This window comes from Acyrthosiphon pisum, chromosome A2 (genome assembly GCF_005508785.2).
Source record: "Acyrthosiphon pisum isolate AL4f chromosome A2, pea_aphid_22Mar2018_4r6ur, whole genome shotgun sequence".
In the NCBI taxonomy this organism is placed as follows: domain Eukaryota; kingdom Metazoa; phylum Arthropoda; class Insecta; order Hemiptera; family Aphididae; genus Acyrthosiphon; species Acyrthosiphon pisum.
The window spans coordinates 56,546,432-56,574,097 of NC_042495.1; the positions used below are offsets into that span (position 1 = coordinate 56,546,432).

The following is a 27,666-nucleotide window of genomic DNA, read 5'->3' on the forward strand; positions in this document are numbered from 1 at the left end:
GAGTACGTCATGGTCATATCAAATGTTCGTTTACTAGTTTTAATATAGTGTGGCTGTGTGCTGTTAGTTTTGATATTAGAGTGAATAATTGACCTATATGGTTATATCCATACTTTTGGGTAAGAAAATTATCTGTGCTCAACCCGTTGGCGATTTTTAAATATTTTAATTACCAAGTTAGAAATGAGTATGTGAAATAAAAAAAATAAGAATGCTCATATCTCGCTTGAAAATTAAAATATCGAATAAAAGCCAACGCTTAAGCAGAGATAATGTTCTTACTTAAAAGATTGTTAATAGGTAAATTCACTCTAATACCAAACTAATAGCACATTGTTGAAACTAGTGACCGAAAATTTGGTATGTCGTACAATTTGTGCACCCTTAAAAGTATTGATATAGTTGCGCCTATACCTATGCTTTGTAGTTTAATATTAGGTATATATGTTTAAATTTGTAAATTTTACCGGGAACCAATTCGGATGGTAATCAGTCAAAATATCCAAGAACAAAATTTTCAAAAGTCAAAATATCTTAATTTGAAATTAATGTAAAAAACCAATTTTATAAACAAACACAAACATTTTAAAATGTCATTACTCATTAGTCATTATACTCAAAATATAATCTATACATATAAAATCCAAATACCATTTAACCAATAGTCACTAATCGCTGTAACTCAAAAAGTACGCAATGTACGAACCTGAAATTTGGAATAGAGGTTCTTCCCATATTTTTACCGTGCATTAAGAAAGGATTTGCTGAAATTCACATTTTAAAGAGGTGCTCAAACATGGATATTGAGGTTCAGGATGGAAATAATTGGAAATTGTATTTTTATTTATTAATAGTTGCCATTGGTTACAGTTTACAGTAGAATTCAGTATTTATTTATTATTGATATTTGGGCAGATCAGGTAAAAGCTTGCATCTAATCAAATTATTGAATATCGCCTACCAGGGTGGCTGAGTTGCATTTGCTGCAGTAAGTTACACCCAAAAAAGTCGAGCAATCATAATTTTTTTAAGAGTTACTATTTTTTACGGGCATCGAAGTGCACGGGTTCAGCTAGGTAGTATGAAATAAAATATTGGTTAAAATGTAAAATAATTAAATTACGCAGATTATAAGATAATATTTTATTTTCTAACAAAATTAGCACAAATATTGAATTAAAAATTAGCTCGTAAAATTAATTCAACCTAGAGACGCTGTATTAATAATAGTAAATTAATTACCTACTTTAATACCAATAATATCACAAAATATACTTCACAAACATTAAATATTATAGTAAAATAATATATTATAATATTATTGTTAATTATAATATATATTGTTATTTTTTTTTTATTTATCATAGCGTTTAACACAAATTAAAAGTTCAGCCATGTGGTGGAAACTGGAAAGAGGGTGGGGCAATTTCGGCCCAGGAGAATACAAAAGTACCCGCCTACTTACTCATTTACCAATTCAATTACTATATTCATCGATACAACCTTTGAACAGCTTATGTTTACCATAGTTTACACGTTGATAATATTCCACAAGACCTAAGTAGGTACTTATATAACACAATAGCGAATAATTTGAACTATTTATGTTAAAATATTTTTATATTTTATTAAAAATCTTATTCAATAATAGTGTACTTTTAGACTTGAGCAATTTAATAATTTTATTATAATCTGTTTCGTATAAAACACCCTTTTCTGCTGCTATGAGCCAATAGCTCAATATACATGAGCTTCTATTTATAGTTCACTTTATGTACTACAAAAACAAAATCTGTGTGACTGTATACACCTTTATATGATTTCTAAAAAATGTTTCTATGCTTGCAATTTTATGAGTTAATATATTTGAGCTAATTTTATTAGAAAATATTTGAACTCATTTTGATTAAAAATTAAGTATTATATACTAATCTTCGTATAATAGTTGTATTATCTTACATTTCAACATTTTATTTATAAAATGGTTTTACTAAATATTTAAAATTGGATATTTTGACCTCGATTAAATAAGAATATATGTAGCTTTCAATAATGGGAACCAGTTCGGATGTTAATATTCAGGTATGGGATCATGGGAACTAATTCGGATGCAGTCTACTGAATAATATGGCAGAAAAATACGGCCGAGGACTATATCAGCTAAGAACATAGCCATACAAAAAAAAGTAATGTAACAATAAAATTTTTTTTTTTAAATTTATCCAACAAACGAGTATGAGAGTATCATGTTCATGATAAATATTAAATACCTACCAAAAACGGGATTTACCATAACCGAATACTGTGACATTATCGTCGCATTTTTAATCGAATATTAAAATTATATTTTAACAATTCAGCACAATCTGAGCGATAGTAGTAATAATAGTAATTAATTATTATACAAGTATACAACTATCCGAAAAATTTGAGTGCAACACACTCACAGAAATTCACAATATTGTACAACGCACATTGACATATTTTATATCGAATCGTCGAGTTCACGGAAAGCGCACGTGCGCCAGTCGCCGGTAGTACCACGCGTGTCGTTGACCGTCGCAGAAAAAACCCGCGAACGGGTTGACCGTCGTGGCGGCGTGGCGGGGCGGTACTCTGCGGTAGATATCGCGAAACAAGCGCGGTGCGCGGGGTCGTCGTTGAATTTTTGAAAAAGCACTAGCGCGGCGAACGGAGGGTGATCGGCACTCAGCCGGTAAAGTTGTAATGACTGGTGTCGTTTCCTACACCGTTGCGGACAGACGAAAAAGTACAAACACTTTATTATGATAAAATAATAATAATTATTATTATTCGAAAAACAATTGGCGGCGGACGCGGGACGGTTGATAAAAAACTCATCGGCGCGCGCACGTCAAGTTGCGCCGCCGCACGCCGGACCGGACTCGCGTCGCGCTGGCCTGTCACTCGGCACCGTCTAACCGTCTCGCTCGGTCGCACGCACACACGCTCAGTACAGCTGCCTACTCGCACTGCACACACGCGCGCGCGCAGAAGCAACGCAATACTCGTTCACAGTTCGCACACGTACGCCGACGTAGAGTCGAAAATATTAATAACTCGACGGCACGACAGACTGCCGCCGATCAGACTGAGCTCAGTCGTGTCTCAGTATATCCGCCGCCGCCGTCCGCCGCATCCCGGAGGAGCGCGTGTCGACTGCACGCGGCTAATTTCAAATGTTCCGAATTTTTTCCACGCTATCACCCGTCACATTTAACGCGACACTGTGCCTTCAATAGTTATTTATAGTCCATATTTTTGTATTTTGGATGTACTATTAATGTTATTACTTATGTTGTATTTGTAATAATTACCTTTTTACTGTCGAGACTAACACACAATAACTTAATATTTTTATAACACTACTCCGAAAGCACATTATTATATAACACAATATCGTATAATTTATTATACATACCTACCTACGCGCACACGCGATGAGTTTCCTAAAGTATACATTCGTATTGGTTTCGGTCGTTTTGGCCACCGCCACGGTTCGAGCATGGGGTAAGTCGTACTTATCATTATAATATTATTGCCTATATTTTCTATATTTTAACAATGTCATATTATTATCATTATGTGTACCTCTAATATCATTGTTTATAAATCCTACTATTACTATACTATATATAGTAGTATTTACTATTTATACGTTTATAATCAATGACAAATGACAATCATTATATCATGTGCCTACTTGTTCGCTCACAAGTCGCATATTGGCATATTATTTTATTATTATCGTTGTTAGTACCACGGGTACGTAATTGATGCACGGTGTATCTATGATTATTAAATCATTAACAAGCATAACGATTATAATAGACATGTGCGTACAGTTGTAGCGACGCACACGCACGTCTATAGGCCGTCTCGCGCTCACGGATAATGTATGCGTACATTATTTTTGCCTACAGAATTTTTTTTTGCACGTGATCGGCCATAGACCGAACACCGTTCGTCACGTACGCCACACGCCCGGCGCACATGACCTTTCCCTATTTCCCGACCGCGGCGGCTGCCGGATTCTTTTTCACTTCTTGGTTCTTCTTTGGTTACTTCTTCTGCCTCTTCGCCGTCCTCAGCCCGCCCTCCCTGCGTGCGCGTGTACCGTTCGCCGCCGAGTGGCGTACGTGACTAGCTGCACGTACACCACACGGGTTTTTCATTCACCCCGCACCCCAACCCCCCGACAAAACTGCCTACGCCACCGCCGCGCCGCTCCCACCCTCTGGAACAATAAACGTAAAATGTAAAATTTTTAGCGCCGTCGTCGACCCCGCGTTCGTCGGATTAGGATTTATCGACAATCGACATTAATATTATTACAGACATAATACCTACCACTGACTATGATGAATAATATTATACATTTTTTTTTTGAAAATTCTACATTCTGTACTTTGTTGTAAGTATAGGAACATACATAGGAACATTAAGTTGGAGATTAAATGTCGGAATCATTAAAATATGTTTTTTATAGTATTATTTAATAATGATAATCACTGACGAATACTTGTATTTTATCATCGTTTTTTCCCCGCAGTCTTTGTTTTTTGTCTTGTTTTCCCCAAAGAATGTCGGACGCGATTGTTATAGTATAAAACGAGTTAATTTGTTGATCTTTTGCGAGTCGGTTTTATAATTTCCAGAACGACTGACTACAAGTTCAATGAATGACGTTTTACCCCTTCTCTTGTTTTCAATCGGTCGAAACTCGTTTGTTTATTTATCATACCGATATGGCGATACCTTATTATTTATTAAATACTGGTCAAATTAGTCGGACGATTGCGTCATGTTCACGGAGCTCGTTGTCTGCTCGATTTTAGCGTTTGGCAAGCATGCTCTGCATTATTCTTCCCGAGTGGAAATTGTCTCATTTGACATGTGCTTCCACTATAAGGCGTCGTTGAAAAGTTCCAAAGGAATATTCTTTTTAAATGCCCACCCCCTTCAAAAAAATATAATTTCTGTTGGTTTTTTGCGTTCTGTCCAATCTACTTACTTTGGAGTTATTTGCTGGGGTGCTAGACAAACAGTTATTCGAGTATAGCACCGTTATGGAAATGTGTTTGTCTATATAGCAAAGTTAATAATACTGTTCACTTGTTATTATATTGTTGACAATGTTATAGTTTATTGGGCAACTTAACACCCATCAGCCAGTCATAAAATTAATCAAAATAATCATTGTTGGTCGATAAATATTATGATTTTCTGATTGAAATACAACTACCTCGACAACTAATGGGAAAAAAATGAGAACCCAATGTGAGCTTATTGATTGATATAAGAAATATTTATCGTCATACTAGTAGGTGCTTATTGGCATTCTTTAAAATTTTTCATTGACGTGCAGTAAGTTAATTATTATTAGTTATTGCATTATTAATTTAATGCTTAATTACTAGGATATTTCGAAGGTCTTCTGGTAAAACAAATTTGTTGAATCAAACCAATGAATAGGTATAATATTATTATCATAATAAAACAAAAACTAGTTGTCAAAAATAAAAAGGAAGAAGTCGGTACATAATTGATTTTAATATATTTAAAATTTAATATTATTTTCTATTCAAGTAATTTACTTATAATAATTAATGTTAAATTGTTTAGATGCCTAGTACCTACTAACAACTGTAATTTACCATTATTATTATAATATTATTATTATATTTACCATTACTATTATTTACTCGATTATTTACCATATAATAATATGCGCACATTGTAAGTATCGGTTTTAAAATATAAAAAAAAACGTTAACTACGTAGTACGTTAACTTTCTATAGATTGTCAATACGTGAAACCTACTTAAGCTAATACATTAGTATATTGTATATCTCGAGGTATATCTATACCTAAATCGCTAATTAAAATATCATTATGTAAATACGTTGTAGCACAATAAACAGTTCGATTAAATATTAACTTCTTTTATTGTTGACAAATGAATTTCTATTATTGTTGTTATGTACTTTTCTCGTAAAAACGAAATTTTCCATAATTCACAAGTACTTTTACATTGATATTCATAAATTATTTCAGTATTTATGTTTTTAAAAATCTAGGTAATATAGTGATATATCTGAAAAAATTTGTATTTAGTTTTGAATACAATTTTTTTTCTAAATAGAAGTACCTATTTATTTACTTTGTTTATTTGAATAACTTCATTAAATAAGTGCCTCCTTGAATTATTTATTTATCATATTATTTAGTGTTTATTTCAGACCTTTTAGGTATCGTGGGGGTATCGTACATTTTCAAGGGAGTATGCTATATGAGTAAATTTTGAGGGATAATAAAAATATCGTAAGCCATTGACTAAATAATTAAGCTTGATTTATTGGTATTAGATACCTACAAATACATAAATTCTTAAAAATGCATAGTTTAATTCTTCAAATGAAAAAAAAAATATATTAATATAATATTGATAATACTCCATTTTGAGCTTAAGTCATTAAATTAAACGAATCCTGGGCTGATTTTGACGTGTGTATACATAATTAATTCATTCACAGTATCTTTATCGAGTTTTTGAGGTTTCCTTCTGTACTAATTTTCACGCAGGATTTCAATATTTCTTGTCCCATTTGATTTCTTATTTTGCTCATAATTCTATTCATCATCGTACAGAAAGGTTCTGCAGAACGGTAGATGTTTAAACTTTCATTGAAGGCTGAATCTTTCACGAATTTTTAAATAGTTCCAAACTACTTGTCTAAGTAAGAAAATGAGGAAACGTTGAATATATTGTTCTATAATATATCTGCGGTAAAAAAATGTCCCATAAAAGCGGGTCGATTAGGTGAGCGAAATAATTGCAACAAATTTCGGTGACTCGAATACTCGATAATGTTCGGTATGTGTGTGGTCTATCCGATAACTGAGGAATACCGTAGTGTCACATTGAATATAATATTATAAATTGTAATATATTAAGAAAAATGACCGGTGTATAAGCAATTGAACCGTTTGACTTTTTTCTAATTCACTTTGGATCAATGTAAGAATAAGTCCCGGAAATTTGGATCTCGAGTACTTACGCTATTTTTCTTGTACAAAATCAAAACACTGAATATTAAAATTTAAAAATATCTACGTATACATTATATAATTATACAGTGGACATTTTTATACTGCGGTGACGCGGGCATTCGTTTTTAATTATTATGTATATAGTAGAATGTACAATTATGATGTTATCGTTTAGTGTATCTAGTGTAATATTCTGTCTCCGATTCCGTCTATTACGTAGACATAATTCACAAGTATGGTTCCTCATAATTTATGTTATCCTAGAACGCTAGTATTGCACGTATACACATTAACTTGCGGAATGTGGGGCCTTGTGGGCAAGAGCGCAGTACTCCTTCGCGTATTTTACAAGATTTGGATGGGGGAAATCAGGATTTCAAAATGTCTGCATTTTTTTTTATAACTATTCACCAGTTGTATTATTTTTATTGTTATAATTAGTTTTCGGCACACTATTACTTATAGGCCTAGTTAAATACTTTTTTACGAGAGATATGTCTCCTTTGACTCTACGATGGCCGCTCATTTGTGAAGTATTCGTTATTCCAATTATATTTATATCGCTGGACTGCTGGAGTGATCTAATTTCTAATAACACTTAAAATTAATTTAGTTATTTTGTATATTAAACTGGCATAATGTACTTTTTTAGTATTGAATTGAAATTCTACAAATACTAAACACCCTTTGAGTATTGATAAAATTGTGCTGTGAAAAACTACCTTGTTTTTATTTAGTAGAAATAATATAGCGACCTACTTTGGGCGGGTAAAAATAAAATATTTTTAATTACCCTTTAATGTATTATTAATTTAATACATTTTTGTATCTTGATATGGAATGGTTAAGATAAGATAAAACTTGCCAAGGTAATAAAATATTGCATAATGTACCTATCTAGTATAAAGGCTAACCTAAAATCTAAATAATTTTATGAAATGTTTTGAAAATATTAAAGGGGCTCGAAAGTAAAATTATTCAAATATACTATAGTGTACCATATTAGTAAAAAGATCAACGAACTTTTAAATGCTATCGTCATATAATTTATTTATATAAATCAAAAATGTAAATTTAATTGTTTATAGTATTGTAGTAATTAAAAGCATTTTGTTTTAATGATAATGGATTACATTTATCAAATTACCTTATACCCAGACAAATTATTATTATTGTTCTGTTTTTATTATTATCAAATTATATAAACTACACATTTTTAATCTAGTCGAAATATTATTAACGATTGACCTAGGGTTTAATGACTTTTTTAAGTTTATTAATAACATTAAATACCAATAATTATTAGTAGGCGATAGATATTTTTTTTTTCAAAAACTAAATAAATAATAACAAATCAATAACCTAATTTTGTCTGTAGAGTTAATAATATTATATTATCATTATTAAGCCGAATGCTCACTTATCTTGTATACTTTTACTATACTATACTAGACGATTGTAGTATAAACAAAACACTTAATGAATGGTCTTAAGACAAGTTTTAAATAATATAATATGTATTATTATAATTCTTATCATATCTAACAGGTTTTTTAATAATACAAAAAACTATTTAATGTACCTATATATAATTCTAACCTCTTATGATATATCTTAGTATTAAGAGTAATTTTTGGGATTTAAGAAAATTGTATTTCATAATTCATCGGAAATTCCTCGAGAAATCAAAAAAAAGGATTAAAATGTTTTCAGTCGAAACCAATACGAAAATGGTTACAAAAAAAACGAAGTTTCATTTCAGTTTTTATTGAAATACATGATTGAGATAATATAACAAGCTTATGCCACTAACAAGCAATGGATACTTAATACTTATTATAGAATCAAGGTCAACAATGTTATGTATTCATAATTTTTTAAATAATTAAAAAATATTTTTAAAATTTAATTATTAACTGTTAATTATTTTAGTTTCTTCTACATTGTTCATAGAATAAAATAATTTTGTTTTAAATTCGAAATAATATAGTATATTATGCAGTCGTATATTATTATAAAAACAATTTTCTAGATTCTAATTGTTTTAATTAGTTTTTATTTACAATATTCAAACTAACATTTAATATTGTCTATTGTACGATCGTCGATCTTCCAAACACCATTGAAAGTATAATATTACGTTAGGTAGTTAAATTAGGTTAGGTATGTACGTTAAATAATATTTAAAAAAGTCAAAACTAATTTTATTTTGCCAAAACCACGCGATTTCCTTATATAATTGCATATAGTGTTCGAATGTTAGGTATTTCAATATTATGTAAGATTTTTACATTTTAGATTTTTATGCTTTTCTAATTTTTTTGTTTAGTAGGACTTGATAAATACCAAAATATCATATAAAGCAATTTGCCATGAATATTAATACCGGTTTTGTGTATACACATGTATCTCAAAATATATTTCAATCAATAATTTATTTTCAAGGTGCCTACTTAAATTATATGGGTTTTCGTATATTTATCATTTTTCAAACTGTAGATTATTAAAGTTTCAGTAATATTGTATATTTTGTATATAAGGAAATGGTTCATAATATTATCCAAAGTTCTTACAGTATTGGTCATTAACAGCGGATATTGAACAAAGTGAAATCACAAATTATTGAACAGATTACAGATATGTCTATGATATTCAAGTATTTTGATGAAAATACAATGAATAATTATGCAATTATTCAAAGCTAGCATACTAAAAATCAGTTATTATTTTATGCAATAACAATTATTATTGTATTTAAAATTTAAATATTTAATATTATAACTGGTTTTCATACTTATTTTTATCCTAGACATTTTTACTAGGTATTGTATTATCTATCTAAATTCTTTGAAATAATGTACATTTTAAAGAAATTCGTAAATGAGCTTATATTAATGTTTGGCAAAAAATTAAATATTTTAATTCAACTGACTGACTAGTTTCCGAGATTATCGTTATTTAATCAAAAAGGGGGGGTTATCCTTGCGTATATACTACAAGACGTTGCAATATTTCTTGTGTGTACGTGTCGTTGATATCTTATTTAATTTCGTATTCCTGGATTGTGTGTAATATTTTGGCCATAGAGATAATTAAAATACTTTAAATTCATAGATTATATAATTTATTTTTACAAAGTAGATATAATTATCCTTACGCCATATAGTGATAGTGAGTCAGACGAATTTTACAGATAATATACGTCTTTTTATTCGTATCTAAACGATCTAATTTTTACCAATTAATATTAAATATGGAGAATTTTGAAACTGTCATTGGTGAAACTATAAAAAAATCCCAAAAATGTATATTATTATTTATTACCAGAATAAATTATAGTCAATTTCGCATCTCCCAATCAATTTCGATGTGCGTAAAAAAAATAGTAGGTTATGAATTATGATCGTTGAGTTACGTATAGTACAAAATATTTTGTATGTTTGAATAATCACAACTTAAATCAAATACATTTTATACAAAAGTAAACATAATTGATTAATTTAATTCATAGATCTGTACATTTAATTAAGTTTTATTTGTGTTCTCGAAGTAATTAACAAATAAAGTATTACTTACATCAAACATTTTTAATATCGTGTAAAATAAATATAAATATTATATTATACAGTATTTTTGAACAATGTATAATAATAATACACTCGAACAAGAGAAAATTTTGTATTCTTTTAAATACCTTAATTTTTGTAATATCTTTATAGCATTTATTTTTAATAGTCGGTCGAACAAATATAATGATAAGTAATGTATTTTATTATTACTATTATTATAATTATTAAAGCGGTAATTGAGATTTATATTGACGTTGGTAAATTAGGTTATTAGTGACGTGTGAATGTGTTTGCATGGTGTTTTTGTATTGTTTTTTTATTACTATTTGCATAATAACACGAATAAATTGTGTGTATTATTGTGAATGCATTTAATTTTAAAATCTGGTCATCACTAGATTTGTTGATTAATGCGTATTGCATTGCTTATATGTATTTGTAATATTATCTTGTTATCAATACATTGGTGTACTATAAATTATAATATAATTTGTCATTATGACACGTGATTCAGGTGTTAATCGAAGGGCTTAGCTCTAGCTACAGTATTCAGAGTGTTCGGTATTGACGTTAAAAATAGATGATGGTTGGCTACTGAAGTACTGTCTAGTGCTTACTGTAAATCAAGCTGTGATTGTTTTGAACTGTACATTTTTGGTTGACACAGGTATAGAACTTATTCATTGACTAAATACAATTATGTAAATTTGGATTTGACCGATTTGGGAGACCTTATGATCAGGGGTGGATAGGTAGTATTTATGTTACAGGGAAATATTTGAAGGAGCCACCAAACTGAAAAAAAATTGGTCACTTCGCTCGCATAGATATTCAATCTAACACCTTTACCTATAAATAAAATGTTTCGTGTGAAAATGTATTTTTAGTTTAGTGAGGGGCTGGGGAAACGGCATATGAGGAAATAAAATTTATAATAAAAATTAATTATTATTATTATTTATTTAATATAAAAATTTTAATTCTTGACTTGTCGTGCTATTATTATATTGTTGAAAATAACAGTAAGTAATAATAATTTATATAAATTTAAACTATTTCTATTTGGTGAATATTTTATTCTACAAAAAAACAAAGTGTAGACCCGAGTGGGCCCCCAACATAAACATAGACGGGGGCCCACAGGGGAAATCCCTTTTTCCCTATGGGCCTATGGGCCACCCCTGCTTATGATAACGATATAACCATTTTTCAAATACTAAATTATTTACATTCTATTTCAGTGTTTTGAAATTTTGTTTATTACCTATAAGATGTAATAAGTCAATAACTATAATACAAAATTAGGCTACTTAAAGTCGTAACACATTAGCAGGTAAAATAAATAAGTAAAAATAGTATTAAAATATTTTATTTTAAAGAAATATTCTGTAAAAAGGTATACCTATACGAATAATAATGATATTTCGATGGTAATTTTTATTATATTTATAGGTATTGATAAATGATAATATTAACAAATATCAAATAATATAATTTTTATTAGATATTTTATGGCTAGGTAGATAATGTAATATATATTATTCTAAATCATAAAATATGCATTAAAATTCAAAATATATAAATTTAAATTTAAATATAGTGATGAAAGCTTCTATTTTCTAACTGCTTAATTGGATTAAATGGTCTATATAAACTTTTTACGTACCTACATTTTAAATAATTTGATTCATCTTGTTATGATGTCACTTTTTATAGTACTTAAAAAATTACAAACGCTGTTAAATTCTTAGCTATATAACTATAGGTTTGAATTGTTGCCAATTATAAAATTAGATGTATTTAATATAAGGTTAATCATTTAATATATTTTATAATGTTAATTATTGTTTTCGAATACATTTTACAATGTAATTTAAGTAGAATTTTTACTTAATATATGTATAACAAATTAAAATTAAAAAGAATAAATAATTCTGGTGTACATAATACATTTTTTAAATTATATTTACATAAATTTCGATACTAGATGTTTGTGTTTGTAACTAAACGTCCTATATTAGAATATGATTATTAAATAAGATTAAATATTTTGTTCGGTGTGCCTATCTATTAATAATACAATAATTATGTAATTTTTTGTACAACTACTTACAAATTATAGAAATTGTGAAATAACGCAGTTGACTATGATAAATCATTTTTCTTTTTATTAATTTATGTAAATATAAATAACTGAAATGTTATCGTTGTAGGTGTTTAGTAAGTGTTTGCCTACTGAATTAATAATTGATATATTAACAATATTATCTCTATGAACTTAAAAAAAAATGTACTTAAATGGGTTTTTTTTCTAATCTGGAATTTATTCATTGTAATCGTTTCTTAAATAATTGTTTACTTGTGTAATGCATTTATCTAACTTTTTATATACAAAATAGGTATATTATAAATGTTGGTAGACATAAGTAAATTTTAATGAATAATGTATAGGTGGGTAATTATTATTCGTAATTTCAAATTTATTGAACTATTAATTTTGTGGTGCCTATTAATATGATGAAATTATTTATTGTATTAGATAACATTTTTAATATCACTCAAAATGTAATGTTACAATGTAATTGATTGTCATTTTCATTTAAATTTTCGTTTAGTTACCTGTTCATAATTTTTTTAGTTTTTATTCCTGAAGAGTTGTTAACGACTTAACGACTATTCATTTACTTTCCATATAATTGTTATCATTTACCTTACATTATTATATCTATATAAAAGCGTACGTAAATAAGTGAACGTAACCTTCCACTGTTTTTGTATACCTTTTTATTGTAATTGATTTAAATAATCAGACTATCAGTTGTAGCAAATTATAATATAATTATTAAATCAAATTTTGTATGAGTTAAATAAAACATAGATACTAGTAAGTAGTAATGTGTAGACTGTAGGTACACGTCAATTTGAATATGTAATTCAGTATATTTGCTGCGTATAAAATTACTTAATAATAAATGGTGTTCGTATGTGTATAGCATTATTAAATAATTACAAAATAATTGTATTAAGTTATTTAACCGTACATTTGTGATAAATTACACTTTAAAGATCTATAATCGGAAATTCATCACTCATTCATCATACTCGTCCATGTAATGAAAATCTTTAATAATCGCTAAAACACGATAATATACATTGATATATTAAGATTACGGTTTTCATTCACATCACCATCACCTATTAAGAGATTGTAATGACATTTTTTGAATTGTGTATTTGAATAACAAATGTTCTGATTATAATATTATAATATGTCGTACAGACTTGAGACTTCTATATAATATATACAGCAACACAATATTTGTAACCAATAACCATATAATATAATCAATTTCAGTCAATTTACATTTTGTGACGTCTAAAACTATTTTTTGTGCTATACAATTTGTGTATTATTGGTTTTGTTGTTTTTATTTTGAATTTTTAGACGACTATTTAAATAATAGAGGAAATCAATGAACAAGTTCAAGGTGAAAATCTGCAGGTATTAAAATAAATTGATAGATAGGTATTCATAGTATCTCCAATTCACAACAATTGAAAATAGTAATTTCTGGTACTTTCAGTTCACATTCCAGGAAATGAGCTTTAAGACTAATGGTATGGATAGTTGCCCTTGGGTAAATTTATCTCCTCCACATCTGATTATAGGTATATTGATGATGTATAAAATATAATTAATTCCTGCAGAACCAAACAATTTGAAAACCGGAGTTATATCTTCGAACTTGTCATTTTAATTATTGTGTATCGGTTTTTTTCACCTTGTTTTAATGTTGATAACCTTGTAATTAAAATTGAGGTCAATGTTGAAATAGAATCTAAGTATATGGAAAATATAGGTATATTATACACCTATATAATCTATATATATATGTTAATTAGTAAGCGCAAGTACAAAAGGGATGAGATTTTTTTTTTTTAATATTGGTATAATGGTATCTACGTCCTATTTACACATTAAATATCCATATCAATAAATGTATACAGGTAATAATAGGTATATGAATTAATCAATTAGCTATTTAAATAACTACCTCGATAACAACTATAATTATTCAGAGTGAAATTTGAATAAAAATCAGTTCAAACTCTTATATATCTACGATTACATTGTATTTTTATAATCCTTGAAGAGATAATTTTTAGTAAATTTAAATTCAAAAAGGTTTTTATTTAACGTTGACCGGAAGTCGAACGTATTTGTTTCTTTTAATTATTGCATACATCGCCCAGTTTATGACGTTGTTGTTAAATATACTTGATACACTTTCATTGATTCATTGATATTGGTCTTATTATTTACATTAATTTTTATATTTTTTGATCATTCTTAAAGACCAATGAAAAATAAAAATTTAATGGTCCAACCAAAATATGTACATTTATAGTATAGTTTACCGGAAAAAAAGAAGAAACAGAATTACGTAATCGTAAGAAATAGTATATTTTTCATTCTAGTGAAAGCTATAGTGCGTACCTGTATACCTGTATATATTGCATATTATATTATACACGCATAATATTTTTATATATATTAGATTTTACCTTTACCTATATAATATTATACTGCAAATCAAAATATATACTAATCATACCTATAATAAGTAATCTGGATTAAACAATAATATTTCAGGTGTACCTACTGTTATATTTTAGTAGTGTAATCAATTGGTTAATTTGTATGTATCTGTTTGCATAGATTTGGGCATCGTAACTCCAGCTCAGATTCAGTTCCTTACAAAAAATGTCGTGGAGAATACGGCGGCCGATAAGTTAAAAAGTATGGGTGCTATTGCTTATGATCCTATTAAGAAAGACGTATACGTCAGCGATGCCAATCAGAAAGTTGGAAGTATATTCCGGTTGAAGACTACCGGTGATACGGCATACACCATCATCGAACCCATCGTTGCCAGTAAGTATATCGCGGGCTCCGGCCGTTGCGGTCACCGGAAAAGGGTTTACCCTCGCCGAATAATAAATGTATCAATGGTTTGGTTTTTTTCCCCACAGAACAAAACGTTACTGTACTGGGTATGGTGTTCGATGACCGTACGTCCACTTTGTACTGGACCACCGGTAACGGGCTGACCATTAATTACGTTCGCGTACCAGAAAACACGACCAAGGTCCCTCTCACAGGACACGTCCTGTTAAAGTTCAAGGATGCTATACCCCAGGGTATCGCCATCGACACGTGTCGAGGGTGAGTTACTTATTTTTATCAATTTATTGCTTCAGAGTTATAATATTTAAATATATTTTATAATATGTATACTTTTGAATTGGAAGAATTTAAGGTTAGGTTAAGTACAGTTTCGGTTTTATTAGACACTAATTCTGAACACCTGCAAACCTAAATTACGCATCGAAGGTCATTTGTGAATAAACGATCTAAAATGCCATTAATATTATTCATTAAAATTTTTTATAGGTACATAATATTATGATCTTTCATATTCAATTTTACTCGAATTTACTTACATATAAACGAATAACGATCACAGTTTTTAAGTATATCTTTATTATAACTTAACTTATATTGTAGGTACAATTTACCATAGATATTATTATTTTCATTTTTACATTGAATTTTTATTTGAATTTTTACATTCAAACTAAATTTAAAAATTATTATTTGAAACACAATTTGTATAGCTTTAACTGAAATATAATTTGAACAAATGGTATTAATTAACAATAAGAGATTTAATGAACATACAGATAGGGCACTATAATATTATATGTTAATGAGTAGTATTGATCACATTATTTTGATAACCTTCACGCTGGCCATTGACGACGTATTACTTTAGCGGGTGGATTATACATAAATATATTATTATTAGAAACTAAATAAGATAACAAATTTACGATTCTAAAATGTTGAGCTTTTTCTTTCTGTTTAAGTGTTTTATTTAGTATTTAAAGAAGCAAATTATATAGTAGACAATGTTAAATATTTTAGTACGAAACGGAAAACAATGATTTAAGTGGATAGTTGATCACAAATCCTGATTATTTATTCATATTTTGACGGAATAGTCAATACTCAATGATATCGAACAAAATATAATATAAATATTATTTAATGATGTAATACATTTATTTCGCCAAACGTCACAGTTTTAAAAATCTGAACACTAATAACATCGTACAATATTTAATTTTTGATAGGATTCTGATGTGTACAGACTGCAGTAAGGCATACTAATAATTCCAAAGAGTTAAAAGTGTCTCTTCGGATAAAAATATACACACTTTAGCTGTAAAACTATATAGAATCGTTTTACCTCTTTTAGAAATCTACATTAAATACTTGTACGTAAACAAATCAATTTTTATTTTGGTTGGCAATAATTTTGAAATCGTTGTTTGAAAACTTACAAATGACAATGGTAATTTTCAATGGATTTACGGCTAACTTGAAAAAGCTGGCTTATCTAATCAGCATTTGAATATTAAGCAACTATGCTAAACTTAAATCCGTGCTCTTCGACAGTGCAACTTTCAATGTCTGCTTGATTTTCCCCTCTCCCTCCACAAAAAATTTGGAATTTGACAAAACCGTTTCAAGAATAATAATCGTTAATACGTTTTCGTGTTTCAGGTATCTGTACTGGACGAACTGTAACCATCTAAACGCGACCATCGAACGGTCGCGCCTGAACGGCTCTGATCGTCAAATCATTGTGCACGAGAACTTATTCCAGCCGCTGGGCATCGCAGTGGACGTGGAACGTAACTTGATCTACTGGAGCGACGAGCACGAGGGCCTGTACTACAGCATCGAGAGCAGCAACCCGGACGGTGGTTCCCGGAGGACGCTCATCCATGGCACGCACCACCAGCCGTTCTCCATAGCGGTGGACGACCGGGATATCTACTGGAGCGACTGGATCAACAACGCCGTGTGGACCATGCCCAAGGACTCGTTCCAGGGCGGCGTTCAGCCGTCGCTGGTCGCCAAGTACGAGATGATCAACACGCCCATGGGACTGATAACGCCCACCGGCAACACTACCATGGTCAACAGCACGTATTGCGCGATGCACAGGTCAAAAGTACGTATCACCCTGATTTCCCACAGTGGTGACCCCCGCCCGCCCCTAGATAGCCCAACCCGTTATCGCTGCACCAGAATTAAATGTGTAATTTTTTACTAATTTTCATCCAATTTTATTATCTGGTATAAAATTCATATTTTACGAAGTCGGATACAACATGCAGGTACGATGTATATAGGTGTCTTCCTTGCCGTGTCATTACTCCTCGTTTATTATTTGTAATGAAAAAATATTATTTTTATGATTTTAACCATATAGGTAGTCTTAAAATGAATTTCCCTAAGTGATGAAAATAATGGAATGTCAAGTTCTGCTATCCTATTTTACAGTTACTTATTTATTATAATTACTCATACAACTATTACGATATGGGAAATCACCTACTATTAAATATAATATCTACAGAGTGACACCCTCTGACACCCCTTACATTTGAATAAATACTCAATCGAACATAGGTGTTTCATATGACATAAATACAGTATTAACAGTCATCGTCAGTTGTCTTATATTATTTAACTTTTTAAATGGATTTTTATCAGTGTTTTGTTTTATACCCTGCAGTAGTTACTACATTTTACACTCATTTATAAACGCCAATCGTGGATGAAAATAGTGAAAAATTATTTATTAACGTATCTCTACTACTCCACACAGCTGTGATTGCGATATCCAAGTTTTTCGCAATTTCTATTCTTAAACTCGGAATTTTTATGTTTATGAGTTTTCAAGGTTTGTTTTAACAAACATAACATGACACTTAAAAAAAAAACTAGGTTCATATTTATTTTAATGAAATTAAAAACTTAAATATTTTTAATTAACATATAAATTTGTAGTTTGTACAGTTGTACACTTTCAAATGTTCAATATAATGGTCTTATTAAATGACTAAACTATGGTCCGTCGAGACCGAATATCCGTATTTATAGTTTTAAGATTGCCACCATAAAATCGTTGAATTTTACCACACACAATTTTATATCGTAATTTCCAATTTGAAAAAAAAATAGTACCTACCTATAGGTATATGAGGTACTGCAATTGAACACTTTTATATTATTAGTTATTAGTTATGAGTTTATGACAATAGCTAGTATACTTACTACAATATATATTATATTATTATAGCCAATATTCATTAATTTTAATATATTAATAATAATTATACAAAATAATTTGATAATTAATGTAAATTAACTACATAAATGTGTAATACAAATAATTTCAATGTTTTTTTAAATATTTTAATTGTGATAATTTATACATATTATAATGAAAATCCCAGTTTTCATTATAATTATTTTTTTAATGTTCGGTTTCATTGCATATTTTGTCAAGCGAAGAAATGTGTGCGGTTTTATAGGTACCTAAATAATGTAGTTGATAGTCTACATTTTTTTTTAAAGTGTCTGTTTTCGATAAACAAATAAAATCAATAGTACGAATTTTCGGAAATCGGACGTTAACTATGCGCCAATGATGTATAATGTATATATATATAGCTAAATAATAATATTATATAATCAGCTGTGTCGTTTCTCCGTCCCCGCATCCCGTTACTGTAGCAGCCACATCCCGCGTACTATATAATATATATATATTATGCTTTTAGAGGACGCTACACGCGCATGTGTTGTCCCTTACACACGAGTAACATGGACAATATTCTTACATGATTCTTATACTACGCAGTTAATCAGCTATAGTAAAAAGTAGAGCAAATTGACATATTATTGAATATTCGTAGAGTAAAATATCGACTGAACCCAAGCGTTGAGCTTTTTTCTCATGTTTCTATTAGGTATAAAATGTGTTATGACTTATGAGTACTTACTTACATATTTTTAAACATATTTTTTTCAAATTCATATTATTATACTCGTTTTAAAATAAAATAAGGAAAAAATACCCGAGCGTAGAGTATTCTGTTGGTATTCTTATCCACAAATACAAATATGTAATGCTATAATTTCGCGGTTATGTCGTGCAATAACAACATAAAAATACTTACATCCCCCCCCCACTCCCGTTCACGCAATAATAATATTAATAACGTCGTTCGTTTAAGCAGGATATCGCGGTGGTGACGACCACGGAACCGACGCCGGAACTGATCCCGTACGAAGTGTTGAGGAACATTTGCAAGAACAAGGGCGTGTTGCACGCCAACGGGACGTGCACGTGCGCCCCGGGATTCGAGGGTGAATACTGCCAGACTGGCGTGTGCGACGGTTACTGTGCGTACGGTACGTGCACGCTGTCAGACGCGGGACAGCCGACGTGCCAGTGCTCGGAGACCAGCTACGGTGACCGGTGCGATAAGCAGCTGTGCGCAGGCCGGTGCCAGAACGGCGGCGATTGCACGATGGACGGGGCCGGCAACCCACGGTGCGAGTGCCCGGTCGGGTACGCGGGTGACGCGTGCGAGTACAAGGCGTCCTGGCTGAACGAGGTGTGCACCGTGTACTGTCAGCACGCCATGTCCAAACAGCAACAGTCGTCCGTCTGCAGGTGATTTATAATTTATTAAGCAAATCGATAAATAACCGTCGCGACGCGTCGAAACAAAACCTTTAGGTACTTAATTCAGGAACTCCGAACTCGTGGCACCACGTCATTGTGGACTTGTGCACATTATTATATTATGTACAGTGTACAGTGTACACCTTTTATACATATTATCATTGATTATAAATACTATAGTATAATACTGGTAAATACTGGTATTTATAATTAATGACAATGATATTATGTATTTTGTTTTTAACGCCAATGTTCTGAGGTTCGCTATGGTCTCGGTCAGCTGTGGAGCTGGAGGAAAAAAATGCTCTTATATATCATATATTTTATACTATTATACTATTATATATTTATTAATTTAAATAATCGTTAAATTACGATTTTGAATACAAATCTAATTTTTATGGTTGTTTTTTGATTTTTTGTTATGAATATATTATTTTATACTTAAATTTTCGTTACTTATGGATAAAGTTCTGTAAAAAACTATTCGGTATTTTTAGAAAAGTATCCCGCTTCCAGTTAAAAAATTTAATTTACTACTTCAAAATGTATGAAAAAAAAATGTTTATACGGTCAAAATACGGTTAAAATATTAGATTAGTCTCATCGCATGATCTAAATATAGTATATTTTGTTGTAGTTTTATAGTATTATAAAAATACTGTTAATATGTATTGTAATTATTCATTATGCTCATTTTGTCTGAAAACATGAACATAATATACATAAATTCATCGTATAATGTCCGCGAGTCCTGATTCGTATAAGGTCATATATAGGGTGGTATATAGTGTCTGGTTGGACTGTTGATAACCGTTGATTATCTGTATGTAATAACTATTATGAGATACGACGTGTTTATTACACACGGCGGATCGACGTACATAAATGGTGCAATAGTTTTAATTCTATACCACTTCTGTGCGAGATCTCGAGGAACAACTTACAATTATCGCAATATATATACGTACCCGGAAAGTATACTGTAAAAACCGAGGTAAAAACTTATTCTGCTTTAGGACACCTGCCGTCGCCGAGGTCCTCGATTCGTTATTTCAGTCCACCTGACACCACATATACATATATTATACGTGTTACATATATATATATATATATATATCATACTTTTATAAAATATACAGAGCCATAACATATATTATGGTACACCTTCACGATATTGTGTTGCGGCGGCGACCGCCTTGAAATCCAAAAAATCGTAGTCTCGCGAATATGGTATACGCAGTGGCGTGTCCGAGATTTTCAATGAGGGGGGGGGGGGGTAGAATGCTATAAGTAATAAGACATTTCAATGAATTGTGGTGGTAGTACCAAAGACACAAACATGGGGATTTATGGGACAATGAAGGGTGAGGTATAATCCCTAACCTCCCCTCTGGACACACAACCAAATATACGATCGTCTATTCGTCAATAGTTGCTATATATATTATGTCTATTATAGTATTATACATTTTTTATCTCAATATGTCAAGGATGTCGACTACTTGTGGATTTGTCTGTAAACGTCTTTATCTGTAGTGCACCGTGGTTATCCCGTTTTCATAAAACGAGACATTAGCCCTAAAATTAGTAAAATATAAGTTTAACCTTATTAAACTTTACGAGCTTCACACACACTTGAACCGTAGACACGTAGACCGTAGACAATATTTGAAGATCGTTTAATTTCGATTAATTGATAGGCACCAGCTACAGAACATAATATTCTATTGCGTCGCAGTACTCACAAGTTCTCCCTCCAGTTTTAGTTGTACCTATCACGTTTAAATTTTGATGCAATAAGCCAATTAACAGTGAATATGATTTTGTCTATATAATTACGCCAAATGTAAAATAACAACGAAATAAGTATAATTTGTATATAGGTAGTGTCAGTCTGGCCATGGCCGCTAAGCTGCGAACGCGCCCGGGGCCCCTGACCGTAATTGTGTCGTGGGGCCCTGATAGTACTATGAATATTGGATATTATTGAAAATTATATACTATACCATTATAATTTATTATACTATTATCACTTTATCAAAAATTTTAAATTACTGATTTAAAGAAAATAAATTACACAATTTGAATCGCGTTAAAAAATATTAAGTTGTATAAATAGCAGTCCTGTAAAGAATACTGTACTTGAGTAAATACTCAAATACATTTTTTTTTAAGTATTTAAGATACTACTCAAATACATTGAAAAAATATTTGGAATACTTTTCAAATACTTTTGGTTTTTAAAGTGGGTTTCTAATTATCGTAATATAAACACATAGGTAGTAGGTAATCTAATAGTTATCTAATAGTTTTAAAGGGAATATTGTTATTCAATATTCAATAACTTTTTTTAGAAATCTGGTTTTCACAAACCTTTGGGCTTCGGCTAACACAGAAATACAGAATATTAAATAAAACTATTATTCTATTATTGTAGTAGACAATAATATTTTTCCAACCAATTATTTCGAATAAAAATATAATGTTCGAAATAAAAAACCAAAGTATTCAATACCAAAAAGTATTTAATACAAAAAAAAGTATTTAAAATACCATTCAAAATACTTCATGCTGAAAGTATTTAAAAATGTATTCAATACTTAAAAAAGTATTTGAATACTTTTGCTCAAATACTTTTACTTAAATACTTTACAGGACTGATAAATGGCCATAAGGCGTATTAATTATATAATTTTTTAATTCATAAATAATTGCTCTAACTATATAGTTAACTTAAATGTGTGTTTTAAGTAAGGTAAAAAATATAATATTTTGCACTACTTATAAGCGCTTTTAATCATTTTATGAAATAACATTTTTGTTACAAATGCATCCGGGGCCCTTTAAGTACCAGGCGGACACTGTATATAGGACTTATATAGTTTCCTTGCAAATGTACCTATTTGTTTGTCTTGCAATATTGCTTCGCCACCGCGATAATTTTCTGTTACAAAACGTTAGGAAACATTCAAACATGTATGATGTATAGTTTATACCCACTATCTATATATTCATATTATAAATCCGGTAGGTGTACAATATGTTTTAAAATTTCAATCATTTTTAAAATCAACGTTAACATGACAACACCGCTCATAAGTGAACTAAAGTCTAAACTACTGAATATACCTCTGATTAGGTACCTACTTAATAGTTCTAAAATCTATACCTATATTGATTGTTACTTGTTTGCCGCGGACCATTAGCCGTTTGTGTAACATATTGAACCGGGTTTAAAAAGAGCTTGCGTAATCAATGTAGGTACATATTATACATTATATATTCTAAATTTGTAACCTGTTGAACCTATATATTGTATGTGAATTATGATTGCACTGCTTCTCGTGGCCTGACGATGCAGCTTGGTTGTTTTATTATATAATAATAATAATTAATTATTATAGACCTACACACTTAAAAATATTGAATACTATTTTATTATAATTTCGATGAACCCGTATATATTATCATATATAATATTTGCACCATACATATATAACACCATTGATTATAAATAGTACTTATAATCAATGATAATATAATATACTGTATTGAATCTTGCTTATACTGTTCTAAAGTACATAACAATATTTAACTGTGAAATATAATATACATTATTACGATTCCACTACTGTTAACGGTTTAGTGCTTATTTATACGATTATACCTGTATTATTAAATTTATTTGTCGTAAATATTTCATAATTTTATAGAAGAAGGAGGATGCCAAAACTCGAATATTTATCCAGAACTTATTTTTGTGTGTCATACTAAATTGGTTATGTATATTACCTTTAGTACCTACGAAGTTATTAAGTATTAAACGACTAATTTGCGATGGTATTTTATCTTAGAATAACGTTATAATACTTTATAGAAGTATTTCAAATATTTTCTAATACCTACTTACATTTTTATACAAAAATTATTTCCCCCGAATATATTTAAATTGTTTGTCAAATATTTACCATTATCATCGATGAAAAAAAAAAAAACATGTCTAGGAAATAGTTTGAAAACCCCAAACTAAAAATATTTGTAAAAGATTTTTGAATTTAATTTATTTAAATACGAAATACAAAAAAACTATTTAAATACGAATGTTTAAATATTTAACAAGTATGGATGACATACACAATATTTGATAAAAGATAAGCTTTGATGTATTTTCGACGGCTGTATCAATAATTTATTATTTATGTACTTATGGATTAGACCACAGTATCCGATAATTAAAAAAAAATATATAGGTAGTTATGTTGTTTTAATTAAACATTTAATTAAGGCTTCACAGGTACAGGTTAAACAACAACACAACCAATATGTTTTTATCATTATTATTTAAATAAAAATATGAAGTCTCCCACGTACATGATGTTTGCTTGCTGTGTACACTAAAATAATGCGTGTAAATAATACGTAAAATTAAAAAAAAAATAGGCCTTGGATTTATACCTCCGTACGAAATTTTATATTATATTATAACTAGCTGCCCGACGTTCCTCCGGAAGAAATTATTTTTTTATAATTTAATTTAAAAACATGTGACTATTTTTGGCTATACAAATAATATAATATAATTATATATTGTAGTTATTGCTATTACTAATTTCTGAAAATTTTATACCTTACATTTTGAATTCAACCACTGGAGTGGTAAATTTTATTATTTTTATTATAGAATAGAGATAAGGTAGAAAAAAATGTAACAATAAATGATTTGTTCAATGAATAATAACCTTAGGTATACCCACTCGCCCGCGCGTATTAGCCCCTAACGGTTTTCGACGCATGATGACAATTTTTTTTGTTTTTTTTTGCAGGTGTGACGAATATAGCAGGCAGTTCGATTATTCGGAAATGGCCATGCTCAACCATTCGGACATGTCGCCGTGCAAGCTCAGCAAGAGCATGGTGGCTGTGATCGCCATACTCACGGTGTTTGTCGCCAGTCTTGGCACCATAACCATAGTGCTGTCAAGAAAAGTGAGGTTGCTGGGCCGCCGACCCAGGATCAAGAAGCGCATCGTCGTGAACAAGAGCATCACTCCGTTGACGTGCCGACCGCCGCAACAGGAGAATCAACAGTGCGAAATAACCATCGAGAACTGTTGTAACATGAACATTTGCGAGACGGTAAGCTCAGTCGCGGTGTCGCAAAAGCTTAAAATAATTCGTTACAACTTACAATATATATAATATTGGTAGTCCCTATTTTTTATGTAAATCCGTATTATTCTTCTACAATTGATTTACGACGATTAGGATTAAACATGCCGACGTTTCGTAATGCCTATATGGATTCTGTGGTCGATTTTTTTTCGCATTCTTGAGAATTCGAGTCGAAATATTAATATAAGTTATATAGTTTGAGGTAGTCGCGTAAAAGTTGCATATTTTATAGACATTAAGTAAAAAAAATTTAATTTTGCCAAAGTTTGATTACATTTGGATTGTACACAATGGGGCTTTAAAGCTATTTTGATCCTAAGATAATCGAACGGTCGGTTGAATGTTTATTCAATATCGCGTGTGAGAATATTTTGTACAATAGATACTAATTATTGTATATAAAAATAATTAAAAATGGTACCTTACAATAATTGTACTTATAACTTATAATACCTTAACTTTATAAAAATTTTCAAGTATTTTTATGGATAAAGTACTTACAATTTACAGTGATTCGCATATTTTTGAGATTTTGTATGCATAAATATGTAGGACCTATATATTCTTCAACATTGTTTACATAAAAAAGTGGGTCCTAGTTATAATGTAAAATTAGTATTATTAATGATTAAAAAACATTCAGCTAAAAATATTTTTAAAATTATTGTTTTTAGCCATGTTTTGAACCGGATTTCCGACCCAAGATGGGAGGTCTGATGTCGTTGGGAAAGTCGAAAAAAGAAGACAAAGCGAACTTGCTGAGCAACACAGACATGTCGAGTGAAGACGAAAAACCGTTGTATTGATGTAGTCTGGTATAAAATTGAAATGTAATTTATTCGTTTTTACCAATGTTTTTACTTAAGGGGCTGTATAGGTATAACACGTTGTGCGTTGTTGTTGTCGTTGTTACTGTAGTTGGACAAATTTGTGATATTCTATATTGTTCCAAGCCATTAGGTTTCCATTATTTTTACGATTTAAACTGCTGAGGAGGGCATCGTTTTAGAGCATTACTATTTTTATTTTTGTAGAAAAATACTTACACGAAAAGCTCGATTTAAATACCGAATATTTTCTATTGAAACGTATCGTGTGTTTGCGAAAACTATGTACTTACTGAAAATACGGTTTATGTAGTTCCTCACGTACGACACGTTTGACTCTAAATGCATGTGCCGCTTTTTATTTAATTTAAACGTGCAGCCCCCCCCCCCCCCCCCAAATCCATATAATTCTATTATTATTATTATTTTATTTTAATATTATTTTATTATTTTTTTTTTTAATAAGCTGTTTTAAATACAAGACTGGAAATTTGTATCTTAAGTATTTTTTTTTCGTTTTATTGTTAAAACTAGTGAAATTAGTGTATTGTCGTTAAAATGAGTATTTGTATTTACTATATATTTCGTAAATTAAATATTTATCTTTAAAAATAAAACCATACATTCATGATAATATGTATGTTATATAATATTGTTATATTATATTATACTATACCTACATACTGTTAAGTATTTGCGAATTTTTTTGTAAAACGTCGCCTCGTAATATATACATTAAAGGTATTATTATTTAACTCTAAAAAATGTTTGTTTTATACGATCTAAGATCGAACAATATTATAAGTTATAACCTATCTCTTTTTATTTTATTTTTAACCTCAAGCCATATTATGTTTAATGTTCACTATAGTAAAGATTAAAGTGTAATCTTTTAGACAAAAAAAAAAAACTGTACTCCAATCAACTTTATGGTTGATGGTGAGGAGGTATTAATGTTGTTTATGAATTTATGTGGTTAGACATTTACATTTTCAATACGGATGTACGAGGGACAGATTAAGACCATTCGTGATTGATCAGATCACGATCGATGTCGATTTTTTGGAGGGTGTACATGGAGTCTGGGGATTCCAGCAGAATAAAAAAATGACTATTTCTAATTCATATTCAATTTTTTACTTTAAGTTAAAAATAATCATTTAAACGATATTTTTTAATAGGTTATAATGTTTGTAAATGTTATAATGTCACGGAGTGCCCGAGCGAACTACGGCGTCGGTTCGAATCCCAGCCACGGGTGGTATTGCTCCCTGGGCAGGCAACCCAATCGGGCATGGTGATGGCAGAAACCTACGGGTGCCCAATTAGAAGCTCTGCCAAATAGGCGTCCGATCTAGGCCTTCGGGCTTACTCCCGGACATGCCTATAACATTTGCCTAAGTTAT

The 27,666-nt window shown here is 30.1% G+C and overlaps 1 protein-coding gene across 1 annotated transcript; it reads left to right on the top strand.

The window, feature by feature from the left end:
* The first annotated feature begins 2,912 nt into the window (after positions 1-2,912).
* On the top strand, positions 2,913-27,025 carry LOC100164718 (protein cueball). Its single transcript, XM_001949772.5, has 7 exons — positions 2,913-3,531; positions 15,365-15,580; positions 15,679-15,871; positions 17,276-17,729; positions 19,807-20,246; positions 25,085-25,397; positions 26,108-27,025. The coding sequence occupies exons 1-7, from the start codon at positions 3,462-3,464 to the stop codon at positions 26,237-26,239; spliced, it is 1,818 nt and encodes a 605-aa protein (XP_001949807.2). The 5' UTR covers positions 2,913-3,461; the 3' UTR covers positions 26,240-27,025.
* The last annotated feature ends 641 nt before the right edge of the window (positions 27,026-27,666 follow it).

What these genes read in the sequence shown, in the direction of transcription:
- LOC100164718 (XM_001949772.5), top strand. Translation starts at nt 3,462, where the DNA reads ATGAGTTTCCTAAAGTATACATTCGTATTGGTTTCGGTCGTTTTGGCC. An exon ending in CATCGAACCCATCGTTGCCA is followed by an intron (nt 15,581 to 15,678) that starts GTAAGTATATCG and finishes TTTTCCCCACAG; the next exon opens with AACAAAACGTTACTGTACTG. An exon ending in GCGCGATGCACAGGTCAAAA is followed by an intron (nt 17,730 to 19,806) that starts GTACGTATCACC and finishes TCGTTTAAGCAG; the next exon opens with GATATCGCGGTGGTGACGAC.